Source organism: Ahaetulla prasina, chromosome 6 (genome assembly GCF_028640845.1).
Source record: "Ahaetulla prasina isolate Xishuangbanna chromosome 6, ASM2864084v1, whole genome shotgun sequence".
NCBI lineage: Eukaryota > Metazoa > Chordata > Lepidosauria > Squamata > Colubridae > Ahaetulla > Ahaetulla prasina.
In genome coordinates this window covers 13244810-13261093 of record NC_080544.1, presented here as the reverse complement: position 1 = coordinate 13261093, position 16284 = coordinate 13244810, and the positions used below count along the sequence as shown (strand labels likewise).

General features: G+C 44.4%; 1 protein-coding gene across 1 annotated transcript in view; it reads right to left on the bottom strand.

Annotated features, from left to right (window-relative positions):
• PPIF (peptidylprolyl isomerase F) overlaps positions 1 to 14857 on the bottom strand; it is a 32171-nt gene extending 17314 nt beyond the window's left edge. The window contains exon 1 of the mRNA XM_058189522.1: positions 14506 to 14857. Coding sequence (XP_058045505.1) covers positions 14506 to 14751 — 246 coding nt within the window. The 5' untranslated portion in view covers positions 14752 to 14857. The remainder of the gene's footprint in view (positions 1 to 14505) is intronic.
• Between the last annotated feature and the right edge of the window lie 1427 nt (positions 14858 to 16284).

Sequence of the window (16284 nt, the reverse complement as noted above, 5' to 3'; positions counted from 1 at the left end):
GCCTCCCTGAGTCTTCGGAGAAGGGCGGGATATAAATGCAAATAATAAAAAATAAAAAATAAATGTGCGAGGGGAACCTTTGCCTTTACCTATGATTATTTAAACATCCTTATGATTCTAACTAGAGAAGCCGTATCAGAGCATCGTAACTCAAGGAAAAACCACATGAAAAAATATGCTACAAGTAAGCAAGGCGAATTCTGTTTCTGAAGAAAGTATTAATTCATTATTTAAAAGCATTTTAGTTCCCTTCATTTTCTTGTTGGGATGCTCTCCGAGCAAATCTTAAAACATCATTTTAAGGGTTTCTTACCTGCTGTTTTCGCACCACGTCAGCTTTTAGCTGTCAGAAGAAGAAAAGCATAAAAACGCATGTTAGCCACATGAAATATACAGCCATATTTCAGGAATAAATTACACAGAGTCGTAACACGTTTAATAGGAAGTTGCAGAATGAATCCAAGTCCTGAGCATACACTGAAATTAAAAGTCGAATCTAACTGTCCCGACTTTTAAGTGAAACTGTTTTAAACCATCAGTTTCAAGAATATGCTTTATAAGAAAGTCCTATGCGGTTAGAAATATAGAATCTGAAATACAAAAGAGGGCAATTCTATTTTATCCGAAATATAAAGCACAGCAATTCAGTAATTATTTCAGCTGTACTTGCCACATGGACAGAAAAGAAGAAAAATTGGTCAAACCATCATTTTTTATACCAATAATACATACAGAATCATAGTCTATCTTATTGGTTTTTGTTTTTGTTGTTGTTGTTGTTTTGCCTCCCCAGACTCCAAGTAACCTCTTTGCCATCACGTGCCAAAAGCAGGGGCATTGAATTATGGGTGTTGCGTGCATGCGACCCTCCATGCTCCCCGCTTTTGGCACGCAACAGCAAACAGGTTAGCCATCACTGTTATATATGCTTGGCAAATAAAATAATAAAAATAAGCTGATTTAAATCAAGCCTTTTTACTAGTGATTTCAATCGTGATTTCAGTCGTGATTTCAATCGACTTGATTTAAATGAAATCCATTCTGTGGACCTATACAGAGCCACAGGTATGGTGCTAACAGTCTTTTACGCTCTCCTGTCTGCTATTCTGAGTTGTTTAAGAACTGCGTATCTGAAATGCATGACCGTGGAGACTGTCTTCAAGACAGCGCTGGCTCTTCGACTTAGAAACGGAAATAAGCACCGACCCCTAAAGTCGGGAACAACTAGCACATATGGGCCTCTGTGGCTCAGACTGGTAAGACAGTCTGTTATTAACAGCAGCTGCTTGCAATTACTGCAGGTTCAAGCCCCACTAGGCCCAAGGTTGACTCAGCCTTCATCCTTTATAAGGTAGGTAAAATGAGGACCCAGATTGTTGGGGGCAATAAGTTGACTTTGTATATAATATACAAATGGATGAAGACTATTGCTTGACATAGTGTAAGCCTCCCTGAGTCTTCGGAGAAGGGCGGGATATAAATGCAAATAATAAAAAATAAAAAATAAATGTGCGAGGGGAACCTTTGCCTTTACCTATGATTATTTAAACATCCTTATGATTCTAACTAGAGAAGCCGATCAGAGCATCGTAACTCAAGGAAAAACCACATGAAAAAATATGCTACAAGTAAGCAAGGCGAATTCTGTTTCTGAAGAAAGTATTAATTCATTATTTAAAAGCATTTTAGTTCCCTTCATTTTCTTGTTGGGATGCTCTCCGAGCAAATCTTAAAACATCATTTTAAGGGTTTCTTACCTGCTGTTTTCGCACCACGTCAGCTTTTAGCTGTCAGAAGAAGAAAAGCATAAAAACGCATGTTAGCCACATGAAATATACAGCCATATTTCAGGAATAAATTACACAGAGTCGTAACACGTTTAATAGGAAGTTGCAGAATGAATCCAAGTCCTGAGCATACACTGAAATTAAAAGTCGAATCTAACTGTCCCCGACTTTTAAGTGAAACTGTTTTAAACCATCAGTTTCAAGAATATGCTTTATAAGAAAGTCCTATGCCGGTTAGAAATATAGAATCTGAAATACAAAAGAGGGCAATTCTATTTTATCCGAAATATAAAGCACAGCAATTCAGTAATTATTTCAGCTGTACTTGCCACATGGACAGAAAAGAAGAAAAATTGGTCAAACCATCATTTTTTATACCAATAATACATACAGAATCATAGTCTATCTTATTGGGTTTTTTTTTTCTTTTAGATTTGCATTAACACATCATTTCCTCCAGCTGCTCCATTTACACATTACATTTGTACTTTTCAGGGAGTCCTTGACTTATAACCATCCGTTTAGTGACCGTTCAAAGTTATAATGGCACTGGAAAAAAGTGATTTAGGATTGTTTTTTTAATCCCAAATACACCTAATCATCTGGAATCATATAACTCAGTGGTGGCGAACCTTTTACTCACCGAGTGCCGAACAGGTATGTGCTTTGTGCGCTTCGCGCGCGCACGTGCTATCTGTACTAAAGCAAGTCTCCTCCCCCAGGCGCCCCGCACGCAACCGCACCATCTGCGCATACGCGCAGCTTTCACGTGACACCCCCCCCGTGAGCTGTGTGCACAACCACACCATCTGCGCATGCGCACAGGTTTCGCACGGTTCTGTTGCGGTCCGTCAGCAGCCTACAGTGCTGGTGGCGGAATCGGGCAGTGATGAGGCGGAGGCGAGGCCAGGGCCATCGAGAAATGGGGTGTGGACTCCAGAGCCTCCAGGGCCTGAGAGTAGTGAGAGTGAGGTGCAGACTCCAGAGCTTCCAGAGGCTGAGAGTAACGAGGAGGAGGAGGAGCTGGGAGAGCCTGTCCCTAATCCCCGAATGAGAAGAGCTGCCAAGATGCAGGAGCAGCTCAAGCAGAGAGGTCACCTTGGGGGTAGGGCCAAGATATAATTGGCCCCTCCCATAAAGTTTAAAAGAAGACCGGCATCGGTGTCTCAGTTTGCCGGAAAACACTGTTGGAGCTGCGCTCGTCCCCTTCTCTGCTCTGGATGTTTCTCCAAGAAGACCTTGGCAGCTCTCCATTCTTTGCTCGAGACGCTTATCTGCAAAGGACTTTGGCAATTATCTAAATTGGACCAGGTTGGAAATAATGACAGACTGTTTTGTGTGAGAAGCCTTTGCTTTCTTTTGAGTTTCATGATGCTAGGAACAGGTCAATTCCCAGCTGCTTGAATAAAGTTTATTTTCATTAAGGACTGCGTTTGTTGCTACCTGCTTGAGTCTGGGTCACAACAGGTTCCCCCTTGCGCTGTACACGCAATTGCACCGGTTGCCCATGCATGTGGTTTTTGCATAAGCACTGCATGCATATGAACACCATCTGCACATATGTGTGCTGTGCATGAGTACTTTCACGTGCACGCACAAATGCGTGTGCATGCACAAATATGAATAATAAATAAATAAATAAAATAAAATAAAATAAATAAATAAAATGCGTGTACATGTGCAGGAGAGCTCCACAGACCACCTGGGTCCCCTGAATTGCACACCGGAGGCCCAAACATCAGCTGGGATGCGCGCGCATGCACAGCTGCAGATAAGTTGGGCGACAGCTCACATGCCCGGAAAAATGGCTCTGCGTGCCACTCCTGGCACACGAGCCATTGGTTCGCCATCACGGCTATAACTCAACACCTAAAGCCTGCACACATTTTTCTCCCTTTGTGCAGGAACTAGAAACAGCTTCTACATTTCTTAATGAAGAACCTTGTAAAAATTCCTCTTTTTACACATAGCACTTAATCTCTTGCACAATCGAACACCTTCAGGGGGGTTAAAAATAAGTCACAAAGCAGATGTCTCGAATTTCAACACAAGCAGCAGAAATGCCCCAGATCAGACAAACTAAATTACGGCCGAAAGGGCAAAGAAATTTTACAGCTTTCATTTTCCTGTTTGTCTAAAGCCAAATTGAAACAGTCAAATTGAATTTGACTGTTTGTCAAATTCTTCCTTGCCTTACACCTTCTCTCTTCCCAATAATTTTGAGGATTTCTGTCAGCTTGTTATACGGGGCCTCTGTTATTGTATTGTGATTATTTGAAGTCCCTTCTTCATTTTGTTTACAGAAAGTTTCATTTTCTTGTTTTCTGGTGAATTTGTTATAACCCGTCCAAAATTATGTGTGCGAGTTGGACAGGAATATAAATATTCTAAACCAGTTTAGCATCCTTGCTCAGCTTAACATCATGTGACATTTTCTAGATGGTTATTCACAGCCATTTTGAATGTGTCACTGGGTCAGTTTATGACATAAGCCACAGCGCACATGGCTCATGGGATACTGCAAGTATTTACATGTGAATACATTACATCATGATGATTCAAGGAAAGAACATTCCGGAAATTGCCTTACACATGGCGTGTGGCAAACATTCAGACTCATCTCATGCCACTGAATGTGAAGGTGGGGGAGGGGGTGGAAATTCCAAGAATATTTTAAAATATCTAAGAATAATCCTGACATATCACATGGGAGGGTGCCTGCAGGTAACTAAATTAGATATTTAAAATCTTCCCACCCAGAAGAGAAGCCTGCAGCAGGGGTGTCAAATTTGATTTCATTGAGCATTGTGATGGGGGGGGGAGGGCGTGGCAAGAGTGTTTGCAGCTGACTGGGCTTTGCCTTGGGGCGTGGCCAGCTTTATGTCGCTCATGTGGATGGGGTTGGGGAGGGAATCCAGGGGTCTCCAGTGAGCGGGACAGTGGGCGGGAGGCTCGTTCCACAGGACGGCATGGCCCAGGCCGAAGCGACGTGGGCCGACTCCTTACAGCTTCCAGGACGGCTGTACAAGCCAGATCCAACCACATCATGGGCCGGATCTGGCTCGCGGACCTTGAGTTTTTGACACCACTGGTCTACAGCAGAGGTCTCCAACCTTGGCAATTTTAAGCCTTGTGGACTTCAACTACCAGAATTCCTCAGCCAGCTTTGATGGCTCAAGAATTCTGGGAGTTGAAGTCCACAAGGCTTAAAGTTGCCAAGGTTGGAGAGACCTGGTCTACAGGATGAAAGAGATCAGGAATTGAGGATACTATTAAAAAAAAATTCAGATTTCAAAAAATTTGAACATTTTAAATGGGCTTTTCAAACTTTCTTTAAATCAGTTGAATAAGAAATACATTTAGTTCGAAGAACTGATTTTATTTTGCTGACTATGGCCAACCCAACCATCTTAAAGGTAAAGGTAAAAGGTTCTCCTTGCACATATGTGCTAGTTGTTCCTGACTCTAGAGGGCGGTGCTCATCTCCGTTTCAAGGCCGAAGAGCCAGAGTTGTCCAAAAACATCACCATGGTCATGTGGCCGGCATGACTAAATGCCAAAGGCGCATGGAATGCTGTTATCTTCCCACCACGGTGGTCCCTATTTTTCTACTTGCATTTTTTACATGCTTTCAAACTGCTAGGTTGGCAGAAGCTGGGACAAGTAACAGGAGCTCACCCCGTTACGCGGTACTAGGGATTCGAACCGCTAAACTGCTGACCTTTCGATCAGGAACAACTAGCACATATGTGCAAGGGGAACCTTTACCTTTATATTTAATAAATTCACCAAAGAAAGAAAGAAAAATTATATCTGGAGAAGAACTAGACGTAGTAGACCACTACATATAGCTTGGCCAACAGCTCTCAATGGAAAGTAATAAAAAAAAAGGAAATTGAACGGCATGTTAGACTTAGTATACATTTTGAATGTATACTAATCGGCACACATTAAAGTGAAATTTCATTGCGTACAGCTCTCAAAGGGTCTCCACCTCCAATACACACTACATAAACGTGACAAAATAATAAACACAAAATTATGCATACACCCACATATATTATATGACACGGAGAAACACCACCTAAAAACTCACCATGCCAGCAAAGATGGTCAGTCTTATCTCAGCTTAGTCCCAACTACCATATTTTTCAGAGTATAAGTCGCACCTCAGTATAAGGCACACCTTAGTTTTTGGGGAGGAAAATACCCCCTGGAATACCCCCAATCAGCTGTTCCAGAGGTGAATTTTAGGAACAGGTTCCTTGGTTATGAGCTCTGCGCCCTTGCTTTTTTTTTTTTGCTTTTATTTCTGCCTCTGAAAGCCTCCGAAACAGCCTCAGAAAAAAAAGCCTCTGAAGCTCTGTTTGGGGGCTTCTTTTCTGAAACTTTGTTTCTGATGCTTTATTCAGCCTCTGAAATCTCCATTGGGGCTACATTCGGAGTATAAGACGCAGGCAGATTTTCACCGTCTTTTTTTTTTTGGAAAAAAAGGTGCATCTTATACTCTGAAAAATACGGTACCTTGCTCAAACACATTAAAACCTTCCCTACCATGAGGCCTGTAATAATAATAATAATAATAATAATAATAATAATAATAATAATAATAATAATAATAATAATAATAATTATTATTATTATTATTATTATTATTATTATTATTATTATTATTATTATTATTATTATTTAATTTATGTATCCCTGAAATCTTCTCAAAAACTTTTCACCTGTGAGAGCCGATGCAGCCACAGCGGATCAAGGTGCCGCCATGTTAAATGCGATTGGCAGGCATTCGGCCCACTAAGCATAATTTTCAAGGACAACCTCCCCCCTATGACTGAAGAGAAAAGCTTTCAATCAGTGTCTTGCTACCTGCTTGAACATATATGCCAGTGAAACATGGACACTAACTTCACAATCGACACAAAAGCTATGAGGGGTGCAAACAGCCACGGAAAAATACATGCTCTGTTGTGACCCAGGTTCCTGGACTCGGACTCCTGGACTCGGATGATTCAGAAAGTGAGGGAGAAGACCTGGCAAGGCCTGCTTCTCCTGGGCCCTCTCTCTCCCTGGCACCCACCCAAAGGGTGGCCAGCAAGGCCTGATTCTCCAGGGCCTTCTTCTGATTTGGCAACGCCCCAAGAACAGTTTTGGCGTGATGCAAGACTGCGCAGACGTGACCGGCGTGCACAGCAGAGGAAGCGTTGGGACAAAGCCAAAGAATGATGAGTCATGCAGTGACATCTACAGGGCTATAAAAGGAGGCGGAACTTCCTGGCTTTTTGTCTTGGACAAAGCAGTGAATTTGCATGGGCAAACTGTATCAATGGAGGGAAGAATATATTCGTGAGTAATTCTGGCCTTATCTATAATTTCCTCGTTATCTCCAGAGTCTTGGCAGGCCCATGGGTAGACGTGGCCAGAACATTTATCTATGTAAATAAATTAGAAAGAAGGCCTTTGACTGACTCTTTGTTGGGAGTATTGGGGAAGGGAAACAGAACATGCTCGGCATCACAAGACAAAACAGAAGGATATGGACATCCACCTGCACATAGTTCAGAGAGCAAACAAAAGTATCCGAGACCATCAAGAGAGTCAAGGAATGGAAATGGAAACGGGTCAGTCACAGAGCAAGAACTGAGGGCAGGTAGACTAAGGCAGTCGTAGAATGGATCCCACTTGATCAAAAGCATCCATGAAAGAGATGGATGGACTACATCAGCAAGTATGGTGGGTACAATTGGCCAAAGGAACTGTATGGGTTGGAAAATATCCTGCAGTGGATAGACAATGGCTAAAATGATGATGAGGAGGATATTTTCAATGTAGCACAAGCAACCTGAAGTGAGCCTTGATTTACTTTGTAGCTGGTTCAACTGGAAGAGAAGCATCAATGCGACAACCTCCCTGCATTTTCCTTCTGCAAATTAACATTTCAGGGACAGATCAAATCAAAACTTTTATTCTGGAATGTTGGCCTTTCTCCTCCCCTAACTATTTACATTTTGTGGATTAATGCAGGAGGAGGTACTAGCTACGGAGTTCTAAATTCCCTCGAAACAGGATGGGAGAATTAATAAATTGGGACCAAGGATCCACTCCTTCATGTCGATGGGTAATTTTGGTATTTTACATTTCTTATACATTCTGTAATGGGAAGAAGAAGATAAAAACATAATTTCTCTTCCAGGGTGGAATGCTTTGCCTCAAAATCAAGATTGTGTTATTTTGTTGGGAAATTGTAATAAGCAACAGTGGTACAAGGGGTGGGATTCAGCCGGTTCGGCCCAGTTCACGTGAACTGGATGCTAATTTCACATATAGTTCACCAAACCAGTAGTTGCAAGGACTGGCTGCCCCTGCCCGCCCTGCCCCTCCCCTCCAAGGAGTCTCCACACGGCCCGTTTTGGATGCCAGGTAAGTGCAGGGCCTGTGCAGAGGCTCTGGGAGGGCGAAAAACAGGCCTCTCGGTAGTTATGGAAACCCAGAAATGGGTCCATTTCCGGCCTATGGAGAGCCTCCGGAGCCCAGGGGAGGCAGTTTTTGCCCTCGCAGGAATGGCTCAAGGAAAGTCTCCGGAGTCTGGGGAGCGTGAAAACGCCCCCCCCCACACCATGGTGCAGGAGGCTGAATAGGCCACGCCCACCATGGCCATACCCACCCAGCAACCAGGCAGAGAACCATTTGCTAAAATTTTTGAATCCCACCCCTGAATAGTACTCACTGAAAGCAACAGGACTGTCTCCAATGGTAAGATTGAAGACCAGGGTGATGATAAACTCTTAAGAATGAAAAGAAGAATTTAAAAAAAAAACCAGATCTCCTAGACACAAGAACAGTTTTTTCCCAAAGGCCATCACTCTGCTAAACAAATAATTCCCTCAACACTGTCAAACTATTTACTAAATCTGCACTACTATTAATCTTCTCATAGTTCCCATCACCAATCTCTTTCCACTTATGACTCTATGACTGTAACTTTGTGGCTGGCAATCGTTATGATTTATATTGATATATTGACCATCAATTGTGTTGTAAACGTTGAACCTTGATGAACATATCTTTTCTTTTATGTACACTGAGAGCATATGCACCAAGACAAATTCCTTGTGTGTCCAATCACACTTGGCCAATAAAAATTCTATTCTATTCTATTCTATTCTATTCTATTAAGCAGAGAAATAAAATAAGAGTGGAGTAAATTCTCTACACTATTGAGCTGTTGACATTTTTTTATTTATTTATTTACATTTATATCCCGCCCTTCTCCGAAGACTCAGGGCGGCTTACAGACTTGTTTTTCTGGTTTGTTTTGTCTCTGAAGTACCAGTGTGAGCTTTTCTCAGCACAGACATGTCTGAGGTGCCAGCCGTGTGTTGAAAGTCCGCCAACTGTAGAAAAACAGAAGGCCTCCTTGGTGCTGGTATTATGGGATGGAGAGAGGAGAACAGGGACCAAACAGCCTGGCTGCCACCAACTGGCAAAACACATACAGAAGAGAGTAACTTGACAGTGATTAAGCTACATTAATCTTAATATTAAACTATTCTGCCAACGACAGCTTTACTTAGGGAGAAGGGAAGCCCCAACCAGCTGCAAATTTTAAGTTGAGGAAAGAGGGGAGGGGGAAGTAAAGCATGGATACAGTTCCATTCCTTAAATAATGGTGTTTTCTTTGTGCAAAGAAACTTTGCACAAAGGGTGGACTTCGACTCCCAGAATTCCTCAGGCAGCCATGCTCAACCTTGGCTGCTTGACGATGGGTGGACTTCGACTCTCAGAATTCCTCAGTCAGCCATGCTCAACCTTGGCTGCTTGACGATGGGTGGACTTCGACTCTCAGAATTCCTCAGTCAGCCATGCTCAACCTTGGCTGCTTGACGATGGGTGGACTTCGACTCCCAGAATTCCTCAGGCAGCCATGCTCAACCTTGGCTGCTTGACGATGGGTGGACTTCAACTCCCAGAATTCCTCAGGCAGCCATGCTCAACCTTGGCTGCTTGACGATGGGTGGACTTCGACTCCCAGAATTCCTCAGGCAGCCATGCTCAACCTTGGCTGCTTGACGATGGGTGGACTTTGACTCCCAGAATTCCTCAGGCAGCCATGCTCAACCTTGGCTGCTTGACGATGGGTGGACTTTGACTCCCAGAATTCCTCAGGCAGCCATGCTCAACCTTGGCTGCTTGACGATGGGTGGACTTCGACTCCCAGAATTCCTCAGTCAGACATGCTCAACCCTGGCTGCTTGACGATGGGTGGACTTTGACTCCCAGAATTCCTCAGGCAGCCATGTTGGTTGGGGACTTCTGGGAGTTGAGATCCTCCTATTTTAAAGCTGAGGTTGGGAAACACTGTTTTGTGCCATCAAATAAGCATAGAACAACTAGTGCAAGATCGGAAGATGTGGAGAGACCTGGCTCATAGAATCACCAAGAGTCGGACACGACTGAATGGATATCATCATCATCATCATCTTTTCTACTACCATCTTCTTCCGAGATTATTTTTTTAAACTTCTCCATCCAGTCTACAGCTTCCTGATGTTGCCCTGTTTGGAGGGCAACAAGGCATACCGCTCACCTCGGTGAAATTAAACCTTTCAACCTGCCTCCATGCCAGCACACTGATAGGAAGGATCCTTGGTGCTTTCTGGTAGATGTCTCATTCCACGCTAGCACTGATAGCGTTACCTAATCGGGTACTGAAACGTCTGCAAGAAAACAAGCAAGCTCAGAGAGCACCTTCATGTCAACCTTGAGCTACAAATATTCTCCTTGTCGGTAAAGGTAAAAAGGTTCCCCCACACATGCGTGCTAGTAGTTCCCGACTCTAGGGGGCAGTGCTCATCTCCGTTTCTAAGCCAAAGAGCCAGTGCTATCCAAAGACGTCTCCATGGTCATGTGGCTGGCATGACTAAACGCCAAAGGCGCACAGAACGCTGTTACCTTCCCACCAAAGGTGGTCCCTATTTTTCTACTTGCATTTTTTACGTGCTTTTGAACTGCTAGGTTGGCAGAAGCTGGGACAAGGAACGGGAGCTCACCCCATTATGTGGCACTAGGGATTCGAACCACTGAACTCTGAACCTTTCGATCGACAAGCTCAGCATCTTAGCCACTGAGCCACCGCATTCTTGTCGGTAAGCACCGACAAAAGATCAAAGTGGAATTTATTTATTTATTTATTTATTTAATCGCATTTTTATACCGCCCTATCTCCCGGGGGACTCAGGGCGGTTTACAGCCTAATAAAAACATACATATAAATATAAAATAAAACACCAATTAAAAAACTTATTAAATAAGGCCGAATATTAAAAAACAAGTTACCTCCAGGGTTACGCCAACTTCCCGACCTCCGTACCTTCAAGCCGGAACTGAAGACTCTGCTATTCAATCGGGCGGGACTAGCCTAAATATTATTTTAATTTAATATTTTAGTTTAACTTAATTTTAATTGTATTAATCTATTTATAATTTTATATTCTAAGGGTTTTATATCGGTCTCTTGACCGTTTTAGTTTAAATTGGCCGGTTAAATATTTCATTTTAAATGTATTTTAAATTTGGGGTTTGTATTGTGTACCTATGTGTTTTAAATAAGTGTCGTGTCCCACTCCTCCGCTGATGGCCAGGTCAGGGAAATCCGAATCAGGCTTGCCTCTGCAGCTCTGCCCAAAGTCCTAGCAAAGTCCTCAGAGCAGGCAGGAGACCAGTAAGTGACTTCAGCAAGATAAGTTCGACTTTTGCCTGACTCAAAGACTGCCAGAAAGTAGATCCTTTATATAGGCCATGGGGTGTGGCTCCATGACTCAGCACTCATTAAGGCCTGCCCCTCCCTTCCTTCTGTTGCCTCCGCCTATCCAATCTTCTGATGCAAGGGTCACACCAATCAGCAGCTGTTGGGAATAAACCCTCCTCAGGCTCACATGCTGTGGAGGAGGGGGAGGGGTCTAGCTGCTCCATTTGCCTGGGCATGGAGTCAAGGCTGGGGCTGGGAGGTGCTCCTTCTTCTGCAGTTTGTCTGGGCATGGAGCCAGGACTGGGGCCGGGAGGCATACATTCCTCCGTGTTCGGGAGCAGATAAGAAGGCCCCGGCTGCTCTGAGGGCGGGCAAGACACAACAATAAGGCTGTACACCGCCCTGAGTCCTTCGGGAGAAGGGCGGTCTAGAAATCTAATTAATAAATAATTAAATAAATAAATAATGTTCCAGTGGAACCGGGAGCAACTCAGGCGTTCCTCTTCCCTTGGCTCAATCTACCACAAGGATGGCTGTTGAAAAAAGAAATCCCAACTTATAAGTAGCCTGCGACTGAGCGCAAACCCCATCAAAAGCAACGCGTGTAGAGAGCGACCGTCTCCAGCAAACTATGCCCAGAGCCCGCAAGAAAGCTCAGGAGGAAATACAAATAGTCCTCAACATACGACCACAATTCAGCCCAAAGGTTCTCTGTTGCTAAGCGAGGCATTCGCTGAGCTTTGTCCCCTTTTACGACGTTTCTTGCCGCAATTGTTACAAGAATGGCTGGAAGTTGTTAAAAGTCAGTAACGCCAGTCGTTAAGCGAATCTGGCTTCCCCCATGGACTTGGCTTGCCAGGAGGTCGCAAAAGGAGGACCACGTGACCTGGGGAACACTGTGACCGTCATAAAAGATGAGTCAGTTGCCAAGAGTCTTGAATTCTGATCACATGGTCACAGGGATGCTGTAATGGTGTGAAAAACAATCCTAAGTCACTTTTTTCCAATGCCGTCGTAACTTTGAACAGTCGCTAAATAAATTGTTGTAAACTGAGGACTGCCATAAATGAGGAGAGACCCTGCCAGGCAACCCTTATAAAAGGTCAAACCAATATCCCGATCGCTCCCCTGGCTGGTCTCCAAGGATGGGAGCTGGAAGAAGGCCTCTGGTGGCTCAACGGACTAAGTCTGTCTGTTATTAACGCAGCTGCTTGCAATTACTGCAAGTTCAAGTCCCACCAGGCCCAAGGTTGACTCAGCCTTCCATCCTTTATAAGGTAGGTAAAATGAGGACCCAGATTGTTGGGGGCAATAAAAGTTGACTTTGTATATAATATACAAATGGATGAAGACTATTGCTTAACACATTGTAAGCCGCCCTGAGTCTTCGGAGAAGGGCGGGATATAAATTCAAATTAAAAAAAAAAAAAAAGGCGAGTCCGATGGTTACCGAGCTGGCCCTTCCCAATCAATCACTCAGAAAAGAGGCGGAAGGGACCTTGGAGGTCTTCTAGTCCAACCCCCTGCTCAGGCAGGAAACCCTATATCACTTCAGACAAATGGTTATCCAACATCTTCTCAAAAACCTCCAATAATGCAGCACCCACAACTTCTGAAGGCAAGAAGTTTTCCTAATTAATTGTTTTCATTGTTAGGAAGCTCCTCCTTAATTGTTGCTTCTCTCCTTGATTTGTTTCCATCCCATTGTTTCTTGTTTTGTTTTTTGGTGCTTTGGAGAATAAATCGAGCGTCTCTTCTTTATGGCAGCCCCTCAAATATTGGAAGACTGCTATCATGTCTCCTCTAGTCCTTCTTTTCTCTAGACTAGCCAATACTCAACTCCTGCAACCGTGCTTCATATGGTTTTAGTCTCTGGGCCTTTAATCATCCTAGTTAATCTTCTCTGTGTTTTTCCCAAAGCCTCAACCTGTTTTTGTAACATGGGGACCAAACTTGGATGCAGGATACCAGATTGTGGGTCTTACTTAAGACTTAAATAAGACTTTAAGCTGCCAAAAAAGCCAACACAGGTCTAGGCTGCATAAACAGAGGGATAGAATCAAGATCACGTGAAGTGTTATCACCATTTTATAATGCCTTGGTAAGGCCACACTTGGAATATTGCATCACGTTTTGGTCGCCACGATGTAAAAAAAAAGATGTGGAGACTCTAGAAAGAGTGCAGAGAAGAGCAACAAAGATGATTAGAGGACTGGATGCTAAAACATACGAAGAACAGTTGCGGGAACTGGGTAGGTCTAGTTTAATCAGAAGAAGGTCTAGGGGAGACATGATAGCAGTGTTCCAATATCTCAGGGGTTGCCACAAAGAAGAGGAAGTCAAGCTATTCTCCAAAGCACCTGAGGGCAGAACAAGAAGCAATGGGTGGAAACTAAGCAAGGAGAGAAGCAACCTAGAACTAAGGAGAAATTTCCTGCCATTAGAATAATTAATCAGTGGAACGACTTGCCTCCAGAAGTTGTGAATGATCCAACACTGAAAGTTTTTATGACTGTAACTTTGTTGCTTGTATCCTTACAATTTATAATGATATTGTTTCCTGACTGCTTATTTGTACCCTATGACTATCATTAAGTGTTGTACCTTGATGAAGGTATCTTTTCTTTTATGTACACTGAGAGCGTATGCACTGAGACAAATTTCTTGTATGTCCAATCACACTTGGATTAATCACCCACAATAAAATCCAATCACACACAATAAAAAAAATCTATTCTATTCTATTAAGATGATGCTGGATAATCATTTGCCTGAAGTGGTGTAGGATTTCCTGCCCAAGAAGGGGGTTGGACTAGAAGATCTCCAAGGTCCCTTCCCACTCTTGCTATTCTGTTTTCTAAAGCCCTATCAAGCGCTGATCCGGATCCCCCCCCCCGCCTTTCCTTTTACGGGGCACCGGAGCGCAGCCCAAGGGCACCTTGGGCAGCTCCAAGCCCGGCTTACCTCCAGCACGACGCGTCCCAGCGGCTGGTTGTCGGCGCCCACTTCCAGGAAGACCAGCGGGTTCTGCGAGGCGCTTCGGCCGTCGCTGCTGCAAGCCCGGCAGGCGGTGCCAGGGCCGTGGGCGCCTTCGGAGGCAGCAGCCGAGCTTCCCCGCAGCAGCTCGCGGCCCGCGGCGCCCAGGCGGCCCCGCGGCGAAGGCTGAGCCAAGAGGAGCGGAAGACGGCTGGCCGAGCGCAGTGCCAGCATCTCGGGGGCCGCAGGAGAAGGAGGAGGAAGAGGAAAAGAAGGAGCCCAGAAGCGGCAGCGCACGCGGACTGATGGCGACTGGCGAGGCTGGAACCCCGGAGCCCTTATAAGCGCTTCCTGCCCGTCTCCGCAGCGCCCCGCCAGGCAGGGAAGGGAGGCGAAGGCGGGTGGCTTTCGGTTCTGCCGCGGGACTTTGAAAGGAAGGGGAAGGACGGAGGGAGGAAAGGCAGAGGAATAGGAAGGAAGAGAAAGGGGAGGGGGAGGGGAGGAAGGAAGGAAGGAAGGAAAAGAAAGAAAGAAAGAAAGAAAGAAAGAAAGAAAGAAAGAAAGAAAGAAAGAAAGAAAGAAAGAAGAGGGAGGGAGGGAGGGAGGGAGGGAGGGAGGAAAAGATGGGAGAGGAGAAGAAAAAGAAAGAAAGGAGAGAGGAAGGAAGGAAAGAAAAGATGGGAGAGGAGGGAAGGGAGGGAGAAGAAAGAAAGACAGAAAGGAAGGAAGGGAGGGAGGGTGGGAGAGAGGGAGGGAGGAAAAAATGGGAGAGAAGGGGAAGGGAGGGAGGAAGGAAAGAAAGAGAGAAAGAAAGAAAAAGAAAGAGGGAGGGAGGGAAGAAGGAAGGAAAAAATGGGAGAGGAGGGGAAGAAAGAGGGGAAGGAAGGAAGGAAAGAAAGAGAGAGAGAGAAAGAAAGGAAGAAAGAAAGAAAGAAAGAAAGAAAGAAAGAAAGAAAGAAAGAAAGAAAGAAGAGGAAGGGGCACAGATATTTCCAACTCTTTTCAAAGCTCACAGACACCCCTCTCAAATGTTTAGGCTTTTGGCACAATAGATACTTGGATGTATTCACATTTTATTTAAGAAATTCATAGGGCCATCTGAACTGAACAAATGTATCCACACAAGACAACAAGGAGAGCAAAGCTGGCTGAGGAATTCTGGGAGTTGAAGTCCATAAGTCTTAAAGTTGCCAAGGTTGGAGACCCCTGTTCTAAACTATTGTGTCTCTGAAGCATACGTTCCTTTCATCATTGCCGAAACCTTTTTTTTTTTTAAATCTCAACACAACGATTAAAAATGGAAAATATCTATTCCCAACCATTGGGAAAATGGTTCTAAAGAAAAATTGGCACGCAAACACAGCACAAGCTCTGCCCTAGGAAAGCAATTCGTAATGACACTCAGATGTGTCCTGTGAATCACACTAGTGGCTTTCTACCAGCTTTGTATATTCTCCCTGCGATGGTTGTGTGAGACGATGAATTGTTTGGATGGTTCTCCTCAAATATTTGGGAGCGCTGGCAGCTTTTTCACTGTAAGGTTCACAGACCGAATGGAAGGGTCAAATCTGTATTCCAGAGGCTGGCGTGGGAGAAAGAAATCATGGAAGCTGGGGAGGAGTCAAGAGAGGGATTTGCCTAGAACCGTGATAGAAAACCTATGGCACGGGTGCTAGAGGTGGCACGCAGAGCTCTCTCTGTGGGCACACGCGCCGTGGCCAGCTGTTCTTCTTGTTTCCAGCTTGCACATGCGCTCTGGCCAGCTGG